Source organism: Dermacentor silvarum, unplaced genomic scaffold, assembly GCF_013339745.2.
Source record: "Dermacentor silvarum isolate Dsil-2018 unplaced genomic scaffold, BIME_Dsil_1.4 Seq861, whole genome shotgun sequence".
In the NCBI taxonomy this organism is placed as follows: domain Eukaryota; kingdom Metazoa; phylum Arthropoda; class Arachnida; order Ixodida; family Ixodidae; genus Dermacentor; species Dermacentor silvarum.
Window position 1 is genome coordinate 1 of NW_023606887.1, and position 18,658 is coordinate 18,658.

At 46.8% G+C, this 18,658-nt stretch overlaps 1 protein-coding gene across 5 annotated transcripts in view; it reads right to left on the reverse strand.

The window, feature by feature from the left end:
- Positions 1-7,131: 7,131 nt before the first annotated feature.
- The window catches only part of LOC119435726 (segment polarity protein dishevelled homolog DVL-3), a 35,038-nt gene continuing 23,511 nt past the window's right edge, over positions 7,132-18,658 (reverse strand). Inside the window, exons 13-14 of one of the 5 annotated variants that reach the window (XM_049659902.1) lie at positions 7,999-8,163; positions 7,132-7,448 (exon numbers count right to left, since the gene is read on the reverse strand). In XM_049659902.1, coding sequence (XP_049515859.1) covers positions 7,237-7,448; positions 7,999-8,163 — 377 coding nt within the window. In that variant the 3' untranslated portion in view covers positions 7,132-7,236. Of the gene's footprint in view, positions 7,449-7,998; positions 8,164-10,848; positions 11,415-13,119; positions 14,518-18,658 lie in introns of those variants that run through there. The other 4 variants (XR_005188879.2, XM_037702451.2, XM_037702452.2 and 1 more) reach the window with 4 other exon arrangements.

The following is an 18,658-nucleotide window of genomic DNA, read 5'->3' on the forward strand; positions in this document are numbered from 1 at the left end:
ACTGTATTGGCCAAACACGCGCGAACGCTTGCGCACTTGCTTTCAGCCAGAATGCCCAGGCTGCGAACCAAAAATTAAAAATCACGGCACCTTTGGTCCCCAAACTTTTGATCGTGACTGTATATTACAATGCACACTCGGTCTCAATGATGCAGGCTCTCTGAGAATTTTTGCCTGGGTATGTTTACTACTCTCGTGCATATTTGTTGCTCTTTAGCATAATGTTTTGCAGTTTACTTCTCCTAGAATTAAGTGATAAAGAAGAGGATTGGATTCTTCAAGCAATAGCCAGCAATGACTCCTCAGACCTAGAATTGTCTGACAATGAGGCCGACGACCCCTTCTTCGTCGCTGCTGATCTCGCACACCTTTCGCAGCATTCCGAAGGTAGGTACTGTTCTACTCTTCTTTTTCCCATGGTATGTGAATTGTTTCTTATACCTAATGTGGGGCTCTCTTTGCAGATTCCTCCAGCATGGAAGAAGAGACAAACCTGAGCAGCGCGCGTATTCAACAAGCCATGTGGCGAATATGGGTCCCATTTCAGTCAGCAATCTGTGATGTCCACCGGACACGTTTCCTGACCTGAGGCAGCGTTGGCTGCCAAGTGATTATTTTGAACAATACTAGTGAGAGGCTGCATTTTATACAATGCAAGAAAAGACAGCTGTCGCATTCCACCAGAAGACTAACTAAATTTTTCGTCTTCCAAGATGCAGAATTTTGTGGGAGCGACGCTGATAATGAGCTGCCTTGGGTATCCGCAGCTGCGTCTCTACTAGGCACTGGGTACAAGGGTGCCTGCCATCACTGACGCCTTCAACCGATACCTGTTTTTCACGTTACGTAGCACCTTTAATTAAAGTGGTTGATGATCCCGAATTTTCTGAAGACCAAAAGAGTGATCGTCTGCGGAAGGTCAGACCGATCTTAAACGAGGTCCAAGCAACATGCCGTAAGCTCTCCAGCCCTGCTTTCATCTGTATTGACGAGCAAATAATCTCAATTACAGGTGTCACTATGCTGAAGCAGTATGTGCCTGGAAAGCCGTATCCTACTGGATTGAAGAATTTTGTACACACCAGCCCAAGCGGACTCCTCCTTGACTGATATTTGACATTCCTGAAGGTTGAGAATAGCCAAGACTTTGGATTAAGGCCAAATGTTGAGCAGCTTCTTGCAAAAACTCTACCTCCCGGGACGTCGCTCTTTTTTGACAGGTATTTCATAACAATGCCTTTTCTTGAACTGGGAAAAATGGATGTACGTGGAACTGGCACCAATTATGAAAAAACCATCTGCCAAAAACAGCACAGCTTGAAGTTGTCATGTCACTAGCCAAGCAAGGTAGGGGAACGAGTTCCCAAACCATGAATGTCATCAAGCACGTGCTTAGTTATATGGATTGAAAATAAGCCTATCACATTTGCTTCAAACCATGTCCGAGCGGAACCATTTGGATAGTGTTGGAGATGGTCGAAAAAAAGAGAAAGTGTACCCGGACATTCATTGGCCTGCGATCATGGAGGAGTACAACTGGAACATGGGCGGGCTGGACATGTCTGACCGCATGTTAAGGGGGGATGCGGCCTTTGAAAATCGAAAAATTGCGAGAAAGTCGATTTTTGGAAAACCACATATTCGGGCAGTATGTCTTATAAACTACCATTTCTGTAAATATCAGCGTCTACTTCATCGCGAAACTATTTCAAATAAAGTTTATAACGAACCGCGGCAGCCCTCGAGCGGCGAGCAAGCGCTCAAAATACCCCTACTTGGCGTGAGCGCCATTTCTCCACCGCTCCCCCGAGCGCCGCCATTTTGGTGTTGTTTTGTTTGTGCATTCCTGCGCTTTTTTTTTTTCCGCCACCCGCGGCGGCAGCGCGGGAGAGGGTAAATCGCTCATGATTGGAGGGCTCGCGAGAGCTTTCAAGTTACCCACAGCTGAGACGCGAAGCCGAGTTGGGCGAAGCGCGCCCAATCAAGGACGTGGGGGAGCCCGCGACTCCCACTGGCTGCTGCCCGCGATGACAGTGTTCTCTTGCATAATGCGTCCGGCTGTCATCTGGGCCGGTATTTTGTAGCGATGCCTTTAAAGTAATAATGCCTTTTCGCGCTTTGTCAGTGGTCAGAGCGACGGTCCACTCGCGTTATCAACGTTGATATCGTGAGCGGACCGTCGCTCTGACCACTGACAAAGCGCGAAAAGGAATTATTACTTTAAAGGCATCGCTACAAAATAGCGGCCCTGCTTCGGCTCCTCCATCGCCGGCGCCCTTTGTGTGTTCCGCTTGCCATCGTCTACTTTTGCAGCCGTTCGCATATTCTCCACGTTTCTACCGTCTTTACGAGACCGTTGTTGCGTTTGGCCTGCCGATTGTTGTGCGGTCGGTCACGATGCGCCGCCCCATGAAACTCAAGACGCTACACGCGTTCGGGGCAAAGAAGCGTTCTATGTAGCTCGTCCGCATGGCGAAGCTCGCCGACAATGATCGCACCGATGGTTCCTGTGGGACAGCTTCTTCATCTACGCAAGAGCGTGGTTGTATCGACGCTCCTAGCAACAGGACTCCTGCTCCACTGGCGTAAGAATTTGTCGTGACGAGTGCGCCTGGTGTCTCGTGCTCATCGACAGCGGCTTCCACATCCTCTCTTTCATCGGCCTCGGACAGTACAATTGCGTCGTCCACTGTGCACTTGAAAACATGTTTCCTGACGTGCGAGGAGAAAGAGGCGGCGGATAAAAAGCGCGCTGCTGTGCAACGAGGACTTGGCGCTACGCTGGCGACGGAGTGGAAATTTCAAGCAATGGAGCGCGATCCTGAAGCTGCCACTGCTACAAGTGAAGGCGAAAAATTTCTCCTTGTGCAAATGGATGCCCTAGGCAACCTGCTATCCGGGACCCCGTGAAAGCGGTGCTTCGCAACTCGGATGAAGGTTCAAGGAGGCACCCAATTTGGACTTGCAACAAAGTTTGAGCTGCTATGTTTACATTGTGGAGTAGTTGCAAGCTCGTAGAGTTCTGTTCGTCTGGATGACTCAATGGCCTTTGATGTGACTATAAGAGCCATTGTGGCAACAAAACAGATAGGGTAGGGACAAACAGCCCTCAACGACTTTTGGGCAGCGATGAACATGTCCCATCATGGCCTGAATCATAAGACTTTTCAGAAGCACTTGAAGAAATTCAGGGAACCGCAGGCACAGCGCATAGACAAGTTCTATGCATAATCTGCTTCTGCTGTGAAAACCACCTACAAGGAAATGGATCCATATTTCAACAGGGATATCACAGTAAACTTTGATGAAACATGGCACAAGCGTGGCCACACGTCCCATATTGGAGTTGGTGCAATAATAGAATATCATACGGGCCTCATCTTGGACGCCATTGTTTTATCAAACCAGTGCCTTGGTTGCCAAGTCGGACCAAAGCCTGGAGACCCAGGCTACGCAAGCTGGCAAGAGCATCATGTGTGCCAGAAAAACACCGACTCTTAAGTCTGGGAGGATAGAGGTTGAGGCAGCTCTCATCCTTTTCTCGCGTTCGGTGCCAAAGCACAACCTCCGTTAAACACCGCTCGTGTCTGACGGAGATAGTGCCACCTTCTCTGCCCTTGTGCAAGAAAATGTTTATGGACTGGTCCCCATTTCGAAAGAGGAATGCCTGAACCACGTCCAGAAGAAGATGGGGACAGCACTGCGCAACCTTGTGCAGAAAAGTGACAAGGCTTTAGGAGGGAAGGGCAGGCTCACTAAGGCCCTCATCAACAAGTTGACCGACTATTATGGCTGGGCCCTACGGAACAATTCCAACAATCTGGCTACAATGCAGCGTGTAGTCATGGCATCATACCACCCCGTGACATCAATGGACAAGGATCCTCACCACGACTTGTGCCCTGAGGGTGCAGACTCGTGGTGTTGTCATAACGTCAGCAAGAGTGATGGTGCGCCACCTGCGAAGCATCGGTACAATCTTCCAGGCTATGCTGCAGAAGCTCTGCTACCTGTTTATGAGCGCCTCTCACAGGCTTCTCTTCTGCAATGCTGCCTGGAAGCAAAGACGCAGAAAGCGTCGGAATCATTTCACTCCGTGCTGTGGTTCCGATGCCCAAAGAACAGCATGCGTCGCTGATTGCTGTGGAGACAGCACTGAAGGAGGCAGTTTTAAGATATAATGCTGGCTGCCACAGGGCCACCCAAGAGCTATGTTTATCAGTGGGACTAAGACCTGGCCGCCTGGCCATTCAACGGGCAGCCGAGAAGATTCTCTGTGCTTGAAAAAGGCCAAGAAGCGATCGCAAGAGAAGGTGGAAAGGTGGCAAAAGAAAGTGCGCAAGGACATCTCTAGTTACACCGCAGGGTCATTTTAGACCAATATATGTGCTCAAAACTTTCAAAGCTCATTTTCTCAAAACTAAATTTCTTTTTCTGGTGAGGCTGCTTGTTCCAGCCATATCTCTGTAACCGCTCATCAGACTTCTAGAAGTTTTTTTTTTTATTGTGCATCTGAATAAATTTCTGAGGGCAAGACAAGCCCATTTTTTTTTCTATATTGTGTCTGATTTGCGATATTTATTCACAATTTGATTGATAAAATCTTAATCACCAACCAGTGATGCTACTGCGGACTTCTGATTTGGAGCAATTTTTGGAGCATCAGAAATTTCATTTTGGAGCACTTTGGAGCAGGCAATTTGGCATTTGGGAGCAGCTTGGAGCAGCTGATTTTTCACATCCTGAAGTATTTCAAAAAAAACGAGTGTACATGCGACACACACACACACAAATTGATATCGTGTCATATATTGCTAGTTTTCCCAGATGTCATTCCGTATATCCATAAACAGAAATGATGGACACATTGGCGGCATGCAGTTATTATAATCACATGTCATGCTGCGCTTCAAACAAGCGACAGTAGAACCCCGCTGTTACGTTCCCGGGCGCTGCGTCTTCCCGGCTGTTAAACTCCCATAGTAACCAATGCATTGGTAGCACCGCTGTTGCGTCGCAAATGTGGGACCGTTCCCGCATCATGTGGCCTCTGGGCTGCTGTGCCTTTGTTCTGCGTTTTTCAAGTTTGTATGGCATTCTTTACTGCTGCTCTACTGCTGCTCTACAAAGAGCATATGGTGCCTGGGTTTCAAACCAAGTGAGGTGCAGAACTATGTGGGCATAAATATACAGTAGTTCTAGCGTTGTACCTGCAGACTGCCTCATTGATAGCAGTCTCTAGTGCAGTCAGTGAGGCATTGTTTTTTTTTTTTTTTTTTTGTGGAATCGACCATGTTACTGAATGAAGGCTCTCAGCAGCCTTCTGAATCATCTTCCATTGACATGGAGGTTAGGAGAGTCACTGATAGATAGGCAGCAATGCAGCTGCTAGGTGCTTTCCAGCCTGTACTTTTGTATGATGCCTCACTTCTGCAGCCAGGTGTCTGTGCCAGCCCAAGTGGTCTAGTGAGCAGAGCTCATGATGAGGTTCTCTTTATGAAGGGGTGGTAGATAGGTATTGTTACGAGATATCGTGGCATTACGATAATAGAGTCGGCACACGATGTGCTAAGTCGCGGGTACGAGGTGCCGACGCGCGAAATGCCTGGTCGCGGGTCCAAATAATAGACGCTCTGTAATCGCGCGGTGGGAGGGGCCGACGCGCGAAATGCCTAGCCGCGGGTCCGAGGAATAAACGCTCAAGGTGTCGACACTCGATGAGCGATGTGCCGACGCGCGAAATGCCTAGCCGCGGGCTCGAGGAGTCGACGCTCGAGGTGCCGACGCGCGAAGTGCCTAGCCGCGGGTCCGACGAGTCGACACTCCATGAGGGATGTGCCGACGTGCGAAATGCCTAGCCGCGGGCTTGAGGAGGCGACGCTCGATTAGCTTAGTCGCGCCTTCCGAGGTGCCGACGCGCGAAATGCCTAGCCGCGGGCTCGAGGAGTTGACGCTCGCAGGGCCGACGCGCGAAGTGCCTAGCCGCGAGTCCGAGGAGTCGAGACTCGTTGAGCGATGTGCCGACGCGCGAAATGCGTAGCCGTGGGCTCGAGGAGTCGACGCTCGAGGTGCTTAGTCACGCAGTCGGAGGCGCCGATGCACGAAATGCTTAGGCAAGGATCGGAGAAGCCCGCGCGCGATGTGCTTGATCGGCGAGTCGGAGACGCCTACGCGCGAAAGGCTTAGCCGCGTGACCGAGGATTCCGTGCCCGAAGCGAGGTCGCGAATCCGCGTCACCGATGCTCCGAATGCTTAGCCGCGGGTCTGAGACGTCTACAAAAAGCGGGATCGGCCACGCTACTGCGATGTCCACGTAGCGCCCGCTCTAATACTAGTCGAGATTACGGAAACCGCCCAGAGCTCGCGAAGAGACCGCAACAAGCGGTGCAGACGACGCCATCGCGAAGCGAGCACCGGACCAATGGCGAAACGCGCTGGAGTCACGTGGCGGGCGCGGGCAATCGGTGGCTCCGGCACGACCTTCAATCATTTGCTTTTTGTGTGCTTGTTTCTGTATGGAGGAGATAGCTGAAGCGCCAAATTTGAAGACGGAGAAATGCGCTTTCCAACGAGTCCAAGATGGCGGCGCTCGGCTGCGCCCTTCCGGAGATATCGTGGCTTGAAAAACGCCGTTTTTTCGCGATTTCCGCGAAAAATTTTCGGCACCTTGGCTGATACAACAATTTTTTAGAGCACTTCTACTTGTTTTTTCAGCGATGATATTTCGGAATCAGATAAATTAAGAGTTACAGAAATTGAAAATGTGATTTTCAAGAAAATCGATTTTTTAGCCTTTTTTCGTTATGCGAAAGCCGCGTCCCCCCTTAATCGGGACGCCCGGGCTAGTGCTGTTTAGTCTCCTGTTCGCAACTAAGGCTAGCCCTATCATCGCGTTGCACGTTTTAATTCCCCGTTGGTGCAATTGTCGGCGATCGACGCCGCCAAATCCGAGACTGTTTGGCGCAGTTAGGCGCAATTTTCGTCTCTTGTATCAGGATGGCGCAGTAAATCCCATTTGGCGCACTTTGGCGCAGTTGGCGCAGGAGTGGAATCACTGCTTTTCTCTCTCTCTCTCTCAAGAACAAGGATAAGAGTGCAGACACTGTGAGCCAAAATAAGGAAAAACTTGAATGAAGCTGTAAGTTTTGTTTATTAAAAACAACTCGTCAACATTTGTATAACTACGCTGGGCTTGTGAGTAAACTTCAGGGAAACACTGGCTGAAGATGGCCTCAGTTACAGGCAGAGTTCAGAGGCAAAGCGCTCACTGGATCCTGAATGGGTTCTCCGTTCACGGGCATAGTTGACGTAGGAGGCCAGCTGTTTCTCCGCAGCCGTGCTACCGCACACGTACCCTGCTGCAAGCAGGGGACCAAGGCAACCCCAGGGGGGCACCATGCCACCTGCTCCACCTTCCTCATCTTCTTGCAGCAGCAGTGAGCACATGTCTGCACAGGGCAAGGCAATTTACGCGGTGCGATCATGTGGCCCACAATGAGAATAAAGAAGACAGGCTATGTCAAGAGTAAAAAAGCGCAAGGACATTGATCACAGAGAAAATATAAGGCTAAAAGACTAAAATAAACTAAACAATGATGTGGAGTAAGCTGCCAACTACAACTGCTGGCAGCCTGAGTGAGAACGACAAAGTGTGCATTAGTGCACATGCTCTCCGTGTCTTGGCCATTATTAAAAAGGATCGACCTTTGGTGAGCTCTCAAATATCAGCCGCATAACAATATGATCTGACTATTATGTGGGTGCCTCATCATTAGCCAAGTGCGAAAAACTGCACATGAAAAAGCATCTTTCATCAGCTGGTTTAATGTCATAATGACTGTAGCATAGAATTGCAGACTGTCAGCTAGAGTCTCATTTCGTTGCATATTACATGTCATTACTGCTTAGTAATGACATGTAATATGCAACGAAATGAGACTCTGATGACCAGATGTGCCTGCCCCACCACATTGTCAGGACTCCACAACATGAACTCACCGAGGGAGAGGTCGCTGAACACATAGTAGCACTGCTCGGAGAAGGAAAGTTTGTTGACGGTGTGCCGGATGAGGCCTGCCTTGAGTAGCTGGTTGGCATACTTCGTGGATTCCTTGCGGTCTTGGAAGCCTTGCACAAGCCTTGCACAGTCTACCACATCCACGCCTACAGTCAAGAAAATAACAGGGCAAGCAACTCAGCTACTATGAACACTAAGGAAAACAAGAAATAATATTCTCAGCTGATCCGAGACATGTTGCTTTGTGCTCTGAGCAAAGGGTGCTTGTCTTCATAACAGTGATAGACATGCGGCAATGCCACTTCAAAATTTCGGACAGAATTGCTCCTAAAGATATCACACACTTTGGCAATACTACCTCGCCATGACTAGACATCTAGATAAAAAAACAAAATGCTCAATAAGAAAATGACTGAAAGCTTCACCTGACAACTTTTGAAATGGCAATTTCAATGGCACAGCTTAGTGCCTTAGACGCAGTAGCACAATACGTACAGTAGAAACTCGTTCATACGTTGCTGGAAAAATAAAAAGAGAAAAAACGTATGTACTACTAACCGGGAAAATTTACTATCCGAAGTTGCTAAAAAGTTACCAGACTCAACTGTAGTTGACATCTACATGATACAAAGTGTTGCGGTAATCATTGCAGCAAAAGACGCCCATGCGTGCTGAGCCAGTGGGGCCCCGAGTGGCCCGAGACGCAGGTTGTCATTTTTGAGGCTTCAGGAAGCTTACGTTTGCACTCCTCGAATTCAGCCTGGGTCGGCAGCTTTTTCGGGTGAGGTGTTTCGGCGAGTTTTCCTTGTCCACTGGACGAGAATCAGTGCGGCACGAGATGCTGACGTGTGTGGAGCTTGTTGGGCCTTAGCGGTAGGGTTGCCAGATGGTCCCAACAAAAAATAGCCAAATGATCTCAAAATGTAGCCCAAAGATAGCCAGACTCAAATTTTTTGTTACCCAAAAGTAGCCAAAAACATAGCCAAAATTTTGATGATGTTCTCCAGGTGTCTATAGATGGTGCGGATGGTTTACCGCGTATTTCCGGCTCTAAAATTACTTCCGCCACATGCTACCAGCACAACAGTGGCCTCAAGATCTGCGAAAAGAATTCTAGTAAGAGCTGCCACTCAGACGTGAATTTGAGACAACACTTATTGTTACAACGAGCCGAAGGATTTCGTTTCCGATTGAATGATGACGCTATCAGTATTTATTGAGCCGTACGTTGTGAGCTAACTTTAGTTCACGCCTCGCTTTACTGGAGGCATTTTTTCAACTGCCAGCTCCAGCCTCTAGGATCAGCGTCGACTGGTCACGATCGAGTGCCCAAGAGACGGCCCGAGCTCAATGCATTTTAGAATAGTGATGCCTTTCCTAAGCTTGATTCATAAAATTAATAAGCGTGTTATTTCTGAAAGGGGAGCCCAAATCAAAGGGGAGCCCATGCACTGTGCATGTAAAGGGTGAACCATCCAGTTGGCTGAGGGTGCCCCAAAGAAACTTGCATTGGATGTTGAAGCAGGTGCCGTGGCAAAGGAGGTGCTCGGTGGTCATTTCACAGTTGCAGTGGTCGCATATGGGGCAGCCAGCCATTCCAATGAGGAAAGAGTACGAATTTATGAAAGCTACGCCCAGTCAATAGTGTCGCACCGGGAGAGGGCCGATGAACAAGACTGGACTGTGCAGTGGACTTGGCACCAAATTTCCATTTAAAGTGACCTTACCTTCAGACAAATAATACCAGTCTCTTGATGTGTATGCAGGCAACAAGGGAAGCAATAAAGGTATAATGTGGGACTTATCATTGCAGCCTTTAATGAAATAGTGGGCTTCACAGAGTTCCTTACAAGACATCAATTGTGTTGCCAGCATCCCCCAGGGGTCCGCCCTCAGGCACATGCTTTCTCTTAGCTGAGACTAGATTTCATTCTCCTGCTGGTGGCCACCTTTTTTGTAGGCTATGCACTCCTATCAAATACCTTGCATTCCATTTTAAATGGTGCTGCTCTTTCAGCATTAATTAAGTTAATGAAAGTGCACCAAAATGACAACACCCTCTGCAATCATTCAACTTCATTCCTACGTAAAAATGTCACTTCTGTATTTCATAGGTATGTGAATAAAAAGAATAAAAACTCGACACTTCTTTCGGAGCATGAGGATTGCCTGCAATTTCTTAAAGCTAGCTTTCTGCAGACACTGTTCAGCCTTAGGCATATGCCAGAAATACAACTAACCCCTTCAATTCTCGCCAATAAACATTCATCCCCGCTCTCTTTCTGTGAGCAGTTGTAATTTGGTCTTCATTTGTTGCACAACTTCACTGTCATCAGATGCAGTATATACCAGACCAAGCATGGCTGATGCTATGTTATGCACAATTGACGAGGAGTATCAGTACAGCCAGCAGCAATCACAAGCCTCCCTTTGCAAACACCAGGTCAACGCTGCCATCCAAAGCTATCGTATGTAGTGTGTAACATGATTATCAAGGTAATGAAAAATGAAAGAATGGCCTAGCATAGTTGCATTTTGCCATCGCTGGTCGTACACTACCACCCGAGGCTGGCGCATAATATCTGTCATATAAGTGAATGGTAAACTATGGGGAGATAGAAGAGAACTACCCAATGTAGCTGTTGAGTAGGAGGACCACAAGTGGTGCCGAGTTTCACAGTGAACTAGTGTAGTACACACAGTTTCACAGTGTAGAAGTTCCAACTGCAACACAAAATCAACTTGTCACATGCAGTTTTAGGTGTTTCATTGCGGCCAATTTCAGGCGCACAATGAAACGTCTGTGAAAACCAAACTGCAGTCGCAAAACATGCTATATAGTAACCTTTTATTCATGGTTTGTGACAAGCACAGTGTAGAGGTCACTCAATAAAAACAAGCACGCTAAAAATTGTTGGCCTGCAGTCATCCAAATGAACACACATAAGACATTGGTCAACAAACACATTACGATGGGATAGTAGTGTGCCAGTTGGAATGTCCTCGCATAGCTACCACACACGTCATGCACACTTAGTTGACCTCGGTATAGCACACTGAAAAGAGCACACTGCTGCAGCATTGCCCACAGTGCAACTGTGGCAGGCGTACATACAATCTGCTGCAGCGTCACACCATTGTCCAATGATGATTTGCCACAACCACTTGCAAGTCTGCAGGGCTCAATAAAAAAAATTGCTTGGGTTTTACTGCCAAGTGTGAAAAGCACACCGCGGCACATGATGTTCATTGGGCTCAAAACGTGAGTTGGCCGGAAGCAGTGTCAAGTTTATGAAGTCCTGTGATGATCTAGTGCTGCCTCTGGCTCCATCATGAAGGCTAAGGCATTAGACCAAGCCTTTGTCTGAGTACTGATACTCCAAGCCATCCTCTTCCACTGCAAAGCAGGCAAGGAACTTGGGTTAGGGAGGACCGAAAGAGCATGCATTGTCCCAGCAGACAGGCAGGCAGTCATGCAGGAATAGACTCCTTCCTAAACGCCACACTTAGTGCACATGCGCTGCTTGTGCTTGACACAGACGAGCAAATTGTGTTCAGTGAAGGGCAGGGCTCCAAAGTGATGCGGCAATATATATATATACAAGGTGCTGAGGGACCTGCTTGAGAATAGCAGCCACAGTTAGTAATAAATGTGATATGCCGAAGAAGAGAAAAAGAATTGCATGAGGATAACAAAATTTACTCTATTTCTCCTAGTACTAGTATAAGCTATCCCCCCACATAAAACCCCTTTTCTTAGTCAGATCAATCCAGAGAAAGAAGAAAAATATCTGCATATATATTGGACAAATGAAGTATAACAATGCTCAAATCATTACATAAACACCCTGCATAATAATTGGCACAAATCAGAGTTCCAGAAGCAATATTGCTTTGTAATTTCAGTGGCATTAGTAGTACACATTACCACTCTCACTTCTCTCTGTTGAAGTGCAGTGTGGCTTCACTGCAATGCACTCCACCCTGCTGTGAAATCCCGCTGCAAGGTAAAATTTGCACATAACCTGCACTCCAACTTGGTATTTTAAAATGTCTTGGAACTTCTGCTAGGGATGTAACATAGCTTTTACTCTACAAGACAATGTAACATAGTTCTACATCCAGCCACTGCTAGGTGAGACAATAGGGACATCTAGGCAAAGTGGCACTAAGTGCCACTGACAACAACCACTATGTGCTTGTCAAATAGAAATGGACAAGTCGTCAGCTCTGAATTACTACTCGGGAAACCAACAGGCATGCATGGCTGCAGAAGCCAGCTCTTACAGCACAGAAGAAGAGGCACAATGTCACCTATCCCAAGGTCTGTTCGATTTGCCTGCATCTCTGTGAACTAGTTCATGGCAGGGCACAGGAAGTTTAGAAACTGTGCAGTTGGACTTCAGCGGTGCAGGCACAACGCAACACTCGAAAGAAATACCAAGGTGCAGACATGGCGCAAGCCTTGTGCTTGCCAGCTTAATGTGTATCATCTGCGTAAGTTAGAGGCAGAAAACCACAGGTATATGGTGGCTTTCGAGGTGCCTGGTCTTAAAGAGAACAAGTAGTAGTGCAGATAACTTTTATTATGCTACAGATGATACGAAAGTGTCAACGCGTGCACCGCAGAACATCTAGTACATATTAGCCTGAATTTGTGTCTTAGCTGGCAAACATGCCGATTTCTCACTCTCTTTTTCTTCTGGATTTCACCGGACAATAAAATCACACGAAATTGCACTGACCAGTGCTAACAAATTGACAGACATCTTGTTTAAATTGAAATAATTGGTTTGATCAGCGCGAACAGCTAAAGTGTGTGGCAGACAGCTGAATTGGTGGCTATGGCAAATACACAACATGCTATATAGTGTACACGTGGGCGAAAAACGAATGCGAATCACTCTGCCACACTGCGTAGATGCAGCAGATAGATGCAGCAGACAGGTTTGAGCGGGATTTCAACGACGGTTATGCTAGTGTACTGCATTGTCTGCTGCGCTGTTGCATTGCACCTGCACGTCTGCACCAAGTCAGCGCTGTCAATTAGGAGGATGCAGCAGCAAAATCGTGAACCAGCCCTGCACCTTTCTTGCACCTTTTGAAATGAATGGCATGGCTCAGAGGGCGCCATTGCTGCACCACTGAAATGAATAGCAGGGTGCTGCAGCTTGCGAAGTTGCCCAGTCAGTACAGGTGGATCGAATGGACCTTGAGTGTTAACAGCAGCTTGTCCCTTTTCCATTAAAGAAAACAATAGGCTGAGACAAGCATACATGATACACTGACCATGCAACACCCTTCACACATATGAAAGCATGCTGGAAGGCCTAGAAACAAATATGGGTGCTTTTAGCATCTGCATTTACAGTGACATTGCAGTGATGGCTTCTACTTCAAACAGGTGATTTCAAAGGTGGTTCTCTGCCCTAGTGCTAGTAAGGCACACTTAGAAGGAAAGAAAGAAGGAAAATAAGTTGCTTGAAGGCTCTCGAGGATCAGTAACCTTGCTTTATGTGTTGTGTGAAAAAGCTGCTGTGAGCCAACAGACAAATACCGTAGAATGACCAGTCAGTTGCTTGGCTAACCCAGCAACCTTCTAGATATATTCCTAGCAACTTTTTAGCTACGTTAAGAGCATCTGTAGCTCTGTGGTTGGATGAAACATGTTGGTGTACATTCAGTGAAAAGCTCTGGTCCCACACCGGTTTCGGAACAAAGCTAGATGGAAATTACATGCTATCTAAGCACACGTGTGGGCGTAGACACAAGAAAAATAAGTTCAGGGAACAGGTGGCACAAGGCTGGATGAGTTCCGCAATGGTTCACAAATATATTGTAGTTGGATTGCATAGACTCCTCACACAAAGCAAGTTCTTGGACGACATGACATGCTCATTTTGCAGAATGAGGTGTGAGTGTTTCAAGGCATTTCAAATGCGATGGCACTGGTTGCCAGCACGCCCAAAAGATAGCAAATGGCTGAACTTCGAAGGCTGTGCCAACTGCACTCATTTATATGTAACTGAGCTCTGACAGATGTGAATGTTCTCCGGCCTACCGGTCACTCTTATAACTGTTCCTATAGGGGCCCTTGGCCGCCAGCTTTCGTAATTATAACAGAAAATACAAAATAGTATTCAAGTGTTGTGCATTACAGTGTGGCAAGTACTACAGCGTAAAGTGTTTCACTGGGTGTAGAATACAGGGCATCAAGGTGTTTAGTGAAGAACTTGAAGAGACAATGCGCATTGTGTGCAAAGTGTTGTAGCTGACGCAAGTGTAGTGTTGTACCCTCATGGAGCTTGTCCACTCTGCTTCAATGGTGTAGGGCCCCTGCATAGTGGCATGCTCATGCATGTATCACATGACGTCCACAAAGAGCTCGCAGGGGTTGCCCATGGCCATGCGGAAGGACTGCCTACTACCGGTCAGTTCTTGAGAGCCCTCGGCACCGTCCACGCTGCGGCTAGACTCTGCGGGTGGTCCGCCACTGCCCCCTGCATTGCCACACCGGGCATCACACCAGCTCTAAAGAACGCCACCTGACAGGGACACTGTGTGTAGTTTTGTGCAACTTGTCAAAAGAATCTTTCCCAGAGCAAAAAACAGCACCATTGCATGGCACTGAATATAACACGAAATGCCTTCTTGTGATTATAATTTTAAAGAAAAAAGAAAAGCAGAGAACTCGCCTTATAGTTAGCACAAATACTGATTATTATGTGAAGCTTGCTTGAGTTCTGATATAATGAAGTACTTGGTTGAATCAAGCAATAACTTGTGTTGTTTCAGAAAATTTCCTGCTTGTATGGGACGCCACAAGGTGAGGACTGTAAATACACAACAATACGCCATTACTTGTGGCAAAAGGTACATCCCTACAGTTTGTGTGGCTGTCTGTCAGGAAGTGGCATTCGCTGCTATAACTTAGGATATGTAGCAAGTAAGATTGTTCAGTCTAGTGTTTTGGTCGGTAGTTCTGAGGAAATTGCACATTAATAATTTCATTGTACAACAGGCAAAAGGATTTGAATGAAAGATGAATTAACAAGCTGGCCATGTGATAAGAGCATACAGGGAGCAAGTAAAGAAGCCTTCAACAGCAACTTAAGAGAAACAGAAGCGAAGTTCATGCTGCAAAATTAACTCAGGTGTACTTGTACCCACGCCACATGGGCACAGAAAATGACATCAACTTGCAAATGCCATAAAATTTATTGTCATTTGCGTAATGCCATATGGACGAACATCATGTAATTTGCCTTAATGTCATTTCTTACCTAATGCATTGGCCAGAACTCATTTGAATGAGAAATGCACACTCTCATTTCCATAACTTGCACATTGCAGTACAATTGAAATATTCAAAACAGCGTCTATCATTAAAAAAATAACTTATACATAACTTTAACCACATTGCTTTTGTGAGTAGTTGTACTCGGCAGACTTCCTCAGGTTGGCGTTGCAACATTATAAAAGACAGCAACAAACTCAAGCTAATGGCACCATCATGTGCCTGTTTCTTACATATCACTATTTCTAAAGAAGGGCTAAGCTTCTAGGCAAAGTAAAAGTAGCTTGTAAAACAAATTTATCCTTTATTTAGAACTCAAAACAGCCCACTTTAAAAGATGCTATGTCTTTTCTAGTATAGTAACAGTTCGTCATTAGTTTGGATTTCACAGGACCGGAAATAAATGACCGAATTAGCCGAATGTCAACTTATCGAAGGTATCAAGAAAACAATAAAGAAATGCTTAGTACATCACCGTGCTTTTATTTACTGAATGAAACAAATCCTGTTTCTATTTTGCGCAAAAGCAGTGCGGTAGCTGCCATTATCGTCATCTTGCAACTGATTAGCGCTCACAGCAGGCGAAGGCCTTGCGACTTTTTGGCAGTGCAGCCGTGGCGTGTCTTCATCTGAGAGACGCATTCCACTTTCGCGCAGACAACCCCGATTATTTTTTCACCATTGGGCTGGTCGTCAACAGGTCGTCAGCCTATCAGGATGTAGCTGGCGCTCTTCATCCTCGACAGCTTCCACACTGTTTGCGACATTGCGCGGACAGCCATTGCACCAAGTTCAAACGAACTGCTTGCTGTAACCGGTGCGGACGAAACAGCAGTAGCTACCAATGCTTTCATGAAGTACTATTGCGGTGTACATTTCGCGCATCTGCGCATTTTCCTCTCGTGTCACTCTTTCTTTCTGCACCTTGCAGTGTACATTTCAAGCAGTACACTATAGAATTCAGACAAAATCATGGACGGCGACCGCGCAGTTCTAAAGGCATGCAGCCGACGCGCTCACCAGGTCAGAACGAAACTGCCGTGTGCCGCAACTGCAGTGGACGTAACTCCGGTCGATATCGATGCAATCATGTGTGGTGTGACCTGCAGTTCTGAAGGCATGCAGCCAACGCGCGCACCAAGTCACAACAAAACTACTGTTTGCCGAAACCGCTATGGACAAAACCGTGGTCACCACTATCGACGTGATCATGGATGGCGACTACATAGTCATGAAGGCGTGTGGCTAACACGGTGTTATGCCCAGCGGTAAATGCAAGAATAAAGGCTATAAAGGCACAAATAGGAATGAAGCGCTCCTCGTACGATTTTAGTTGATGACTACGGTGTTGAGGACTATGCTGCTTCGAACCAGGTTGTATGCAAGCATATGTGCGTGCAGCAAAGCATTGACAAGGTTTTCTGGCAACCTGTGGAATAAAATGACTTTTTTTCTGGTGAATTCATTATTTCTGACACCTGACTATTTGTACTTTCAGGTAGTCCTTGCTAGTCAGCGACCGTATTCATACTTCCTATTGTGCCACCAATTTGTGTAGATAAATGTTTCAAGGAGTATGCGCCAACAAAAATAAGATCCTGCAAATTTAAAGCAGGTGCAGCTTGCCTATAATGTATCCAGTTGAACCTTCATACACTGAATGTACAGCTGAGACCATTTATAACATGACCACTTATAGTGCAGAACCAGCTAAAACGCAGTCTTTTCTTGACTCCCGTTTATCTTCCCACAGAAATCCGTATACGCATATCGCTTATAGCATAGCTGCGTGAGACGAAATACCGGTTATAATGCGGCTGATGGAACATGCCACAGGCCAGCGAGACAGTGAGTGCGCTTCCCAAAGAGGTGCGTTGGTCGTGGGGATAGCGACCCAAGGGGAATGCGGAGGGGGACGAGACACAGAGCAAACGAAAAAGGAAAGGAAAAAAAAAAAAGGAAAATAAATAAAGCTGTGGCCTCAGAGGCGGCAGTGCGTTGTATGTAAGCGATCTGCGGGCTGGTGTATGTCTGCCCTACTCAGGCAACGAAGAAGCGTTTGCTCCTGCTGCTTCTTAGCACTCCGCATTGAACGCATTGTCGCTTTTTGGCTCTTAAATTTGTGTGTGGAAAGTAAACAGTTTTTTTTATGACTCCAGGATCATGTAAAAATTGTTTCCAAACTTAGCTGCGTTCTGTGCCTATTCAATACCTATTCAAAATTTCGTGAAGGTGGTTTCACGTTCACCAGTAGTGAAGTGCTGAGAGTGTGTGCGACCTTGACTCAGTGAAATTGTCACTTTAAGCTGTGTTCCGCAAATTCAGTTAAGAGCCTTTAGGCTTTATGTCTACATGCATGCCTTCGCCGTTCCTACCAGTACACGCACATATAAATGTGGTAGACGTTTGCAGTACTTGCCGTGACTGATCGACTGCAATCACAAATTCCTCTTCAAGTGCGCTGCCCTCAGTTCAGCAAGTGAACATGATCTCCATTTAATTGTCTACGGGTACGAACATGACAAGGGCGAGCTTCCAGCGACGACATGCTACTTGACACCCCTACCGGCTATGCCTAAGAGTGCCGCCTTGTCGGTAGCCAGCGACTAAAGTTGCGGTTTGGTGCCAAGTCAGAGAAATGCTTCGCAGTAGCTGTACGGCTCTTGGAAAGCGGAGGAACCACCTCGACACCAAAAATGAAGGCACGGGTGGCAGGTGCAACATTAGAATGGAGACAACTTGGATTGCGATCGCCATGTTTTCGACATCGTGCACACGGGTGAAATTCAACGAGGCACGTACAGTGTGTGAAATTTCAGTCGCCATTCTACACTGGTTCTGTGGAGTTGGCGGCAGTGCCATTGGCAATTAGGAATAATTGAGAAGGTCTGCAAAATTAGTCAGCGACCGACTTACTTTCCTTTATATAGTTTGTTTGTGTGTGTGTGTTATTTTGTCTGCTTCATGCGAACACCGCGGGTCCTCGGATGTTAACCTTTCAATGTTTGTAAATTTAAACGGATGCAAGCATACGGGTCGCAAGCTTCAATTCTTGGATATGTGCGGCTGCATGGTCGACATGTTTCGCATGCAAACAGCCTTTGAAAACTGTTTTGGTTATACAGTTAAACCTGCTTATAACGAACCTCCATATAACGAATTCCTGGATTTAAGGAAGTTTTTCTATTCCCCTCCAGTTACTCCATAGAAGCACATGTATTTCAGACCTCTATGTAACGAAGTGGCAGTGGGAGACCCCCTCCAAATAACGAATTTTCCCCGCCGACAACCTAGAGATTTTCGTCCCAAATTTTGTGATTTTTGCGTGAGAAACAACCGGAAAC